This window comes from Palaemon carinicauda, chromosome 3, assembly GCF_036898095.1.
Source record: "Palaemon carinicauda isolate YSFRI2023 chromosome 3, ASM3689809v2, whole genome shotgun sequence".
Classification (NCBI taxonomy): domain Eukaryota; kingdom Metazoa; phylum Arthropoda; class Malacostraca; order Decapoda; family Palaemonidae; genus Palaemon; species Palaemon carinicauda.
In genome coordinates this window covers 24,094,025-24,096,828 of record NC_090727.1, presented here as the reverse complement: position 1 = coordinate 24,096,828, position 2,804 = coordinate 24,094,025, and the positions used below count along the sequence as shown (strand labels likewise).

The following is a 2,804-nucleotide window of genomic DNA, read 5'->3' as shown; positions in this document are numbered from 1 at the left end:
TTGTGTCGCCCATAACAACAGTTCATTCATCTCCTTCAGGATGTGTTGAGCAACCTTGACAGACACAGTTGCAGCTGTAAGTTCTAGCCTAGGTATAGTCACCACCTTTTTGGGAGATACTCTTGATTTTCCCATGACAAGATTTGACTGCACTTGGTTTCCATCATGAAGAACAAGGTATGCTGCAACACCATAACCAACTGTACTTGCATCGCTGAATAATACAAGACTTGAACCTGTCACATTACCAAACCCACTTGACTTGAAGCATCTTGGTATTGAAAGCTGCTCCAGTAAATGAAGACCTTGTATCCAATGTTCCCACCTTTCAGCTGGCTCATCTGGAATCCTCTCATCCCAGTCCAAACTCTCAACTTGACACAATTCTTGTAACAGTTTCTTGGCCGGTAAGATGATTGGAGAGAGCAACCCAAGGGGATCATATAATGATGAGAACTTGAATGAGTCTTCTTTAAGGTCCCATAACATTCCTAAGGCTCTTGTCATTAAACTCTCCATGTCAAGATTAAACTTGTCACTTTCAACCGAACAATCTTCAGCAGGCAAAGCTTTAAGGACATCACTTGAATTGCTGACAAATTTAGTTAACCTAAATCCTCCTTCACTAGTTGCAGATACCAAATCCTTCACCAACTTCACTGCTGTAGGAACATCAGCACATGACTTCAAACAGTCGTCAACATAGAAATTGTGCCTTATGGTGTTGCCAACAGTTGAATCATACTTCTCATCTGCTTTGTCTGCTGTGGCCTTCAATGCAGTATTTGCAATACTCGGTGATGAGATTGCTCCGAAAATGTGAACAGCCATTCGGAATTCTTCAAGAGGTCGATTGATGTCACCATTAGGCCACCACAAGAATCTAACATAGTCGTGATTCTCAGGTGGAATCTTTATTTGAAAGAACATAGCTTCAATATCTCCAATGAATGCATAAACCTCCTGCCGGAATCTAATGAGTACTCCCGTCAATGAATTGGTGAGGTTTGGACCCTGTAGCAGAACATCATTTAATGACACACCTTCAAACTTGGCACTACAGTCAAAAACAACCCTAATCTTCCCTTTCTTGGGATGAAAAACTGCATGATGAGGAAGATACCAAACAGGAATCTTATTGACCTCATCATCCGGGATCTTGTAAGCATAGCCTTTTTCAAACAACTTGTTCATGAATGCTGTGTACTGCTGTCTGTAATCTTCACTATTCTTCATCTTCCTCCTTTGCCACTTAGCTCTGCTAACAGCCTGCTTCTTATTGTTAGGAAGATTCACAGACAGCAGTACACAGCATTCATGAACAAGTTGTTTGAAAAAGGCTATGCTTACAAGATCCCGGATGATGAGGTCAATAAGACTGCAATCACCAAACACCTCCCGTTTGTTTTTGCATCACATTTAACTCCAGGCAACATCATTATTACCATGTATATCAGCAACAACAAGACCATTCACAATAAAGGTTTTATCCGTATCAGTCCCATTCATTGTTTGCAACTTGATAGCTGTTTCAATACCTTTACAGTTTAATTGATCCTTGATACTATCTTTAATGAAACAACCTGTACTGCCCGTATCATAAAAGGCATAAGTTTGTACTACATTGTCGCTACCCTTTACACGTAATTGCACAGGCAAGATTGATTGCAACACTGTATCAGAAATTGTACATGCAGAAGACCTCACATTACTTAGAGTCTGAGTATTACCTTGACCTGGAGTGCGACCTTCACCTTGAGTACCATCTTGACCCTTAGCACAACCTTGACCTGTACTTTCAGACTGTGCACTAGCTTGTGACACAATTGCACTGTTGCTGTCAAGAATCCTAAAATTCTCAATGTGCAGAGTGGTAGGATGCCTTTTATTACATGTCTTGCACTGCCGTCGATTGAGACACCTTTTTGAAGTGTGGTTATTGCCCAAACAACTGAAGCAAAGACGGTTGACTTTAACAAATTCTCGTCTTTCATCCACACTCCTGTGCAGAAATTGAGGGCACTCCTCAAGGTCGTGATGACCACTACAGAGTTGGCATTTCCTTGTATACTGGTTGGCAGAATTTGATGGTTGCACTGTAACTGCAAACGATTTTTGCTTGGTCTGACTTGAGCCATTATTTGCCTTTGCTTTTGAAAAAACACACACTTTACCCAAAGCTTCCCTGCTGAATACAGGATCCATTGCTGCCTCTGCTGCATTCTGCACAAATTCCACTAATGTGGGGAAACACACACAAACACCTTGCTTCCTGAGCTTTATCACATGATCCAACCACTTATTTTGAATATACACTGGCAGCTTTGAAATCACCCTCTGAAGGTTTGGCGAATCATTCAAAACCTGCATGTTTGATAATGACTGCATGGTATGATTACATTTCACAAGATACAAAGCATATTCCTGCAAAGATTCACTATTATCACCTCTCACTTGTGGCCACTTGGTTAGCTTGTCTATGTATGCCATGGAAACCTTGTATGGATCTCCATACACTTTGTCCAGAAGTCTTTTTGCTTCAATGTATCCTTCAGATGCATTCATAAACATGCACCCAGCTATGAGTGACTTAGGCTTTCCTTCTAGATGCTGATTTAAGAAATACAGCCTGTTGGAGTCTGATGTGGTGTGTGGCACGATGCGGTCATTAAATGCCAACATGAATGATGCATATTCAAGAAGATCACCACAAAACTTGGTCACTTCAGCATGAGGCAGCATCACAACATCATTATTACCAAAGGTATTCACACAAAAGGATATTCCTGTTAATCATGATCAAA

General features: G+C 40.9%; 1 protein-coding gene across 1 annotated transcript; it reads right to left on the bottom strand.

Moving 5' to 3' along the window:
- Window positions 1–1,419: 1,419 nt before the first annotated feature.
- On the bottom strand, window positions 1,420–2,205 carry LOC137631031 (uncharacterized). The gene has a single exon (XM_068362596.1). It carries the CDS (start codon window positions 2,203–2,205, stop codon window positions 1,420–1,422), a length of 786 nt encoding a protein of 261 aa, XP_068218697.1.
- Window positions 2,206–2,804: the final 599 nt, after the last annotated feature.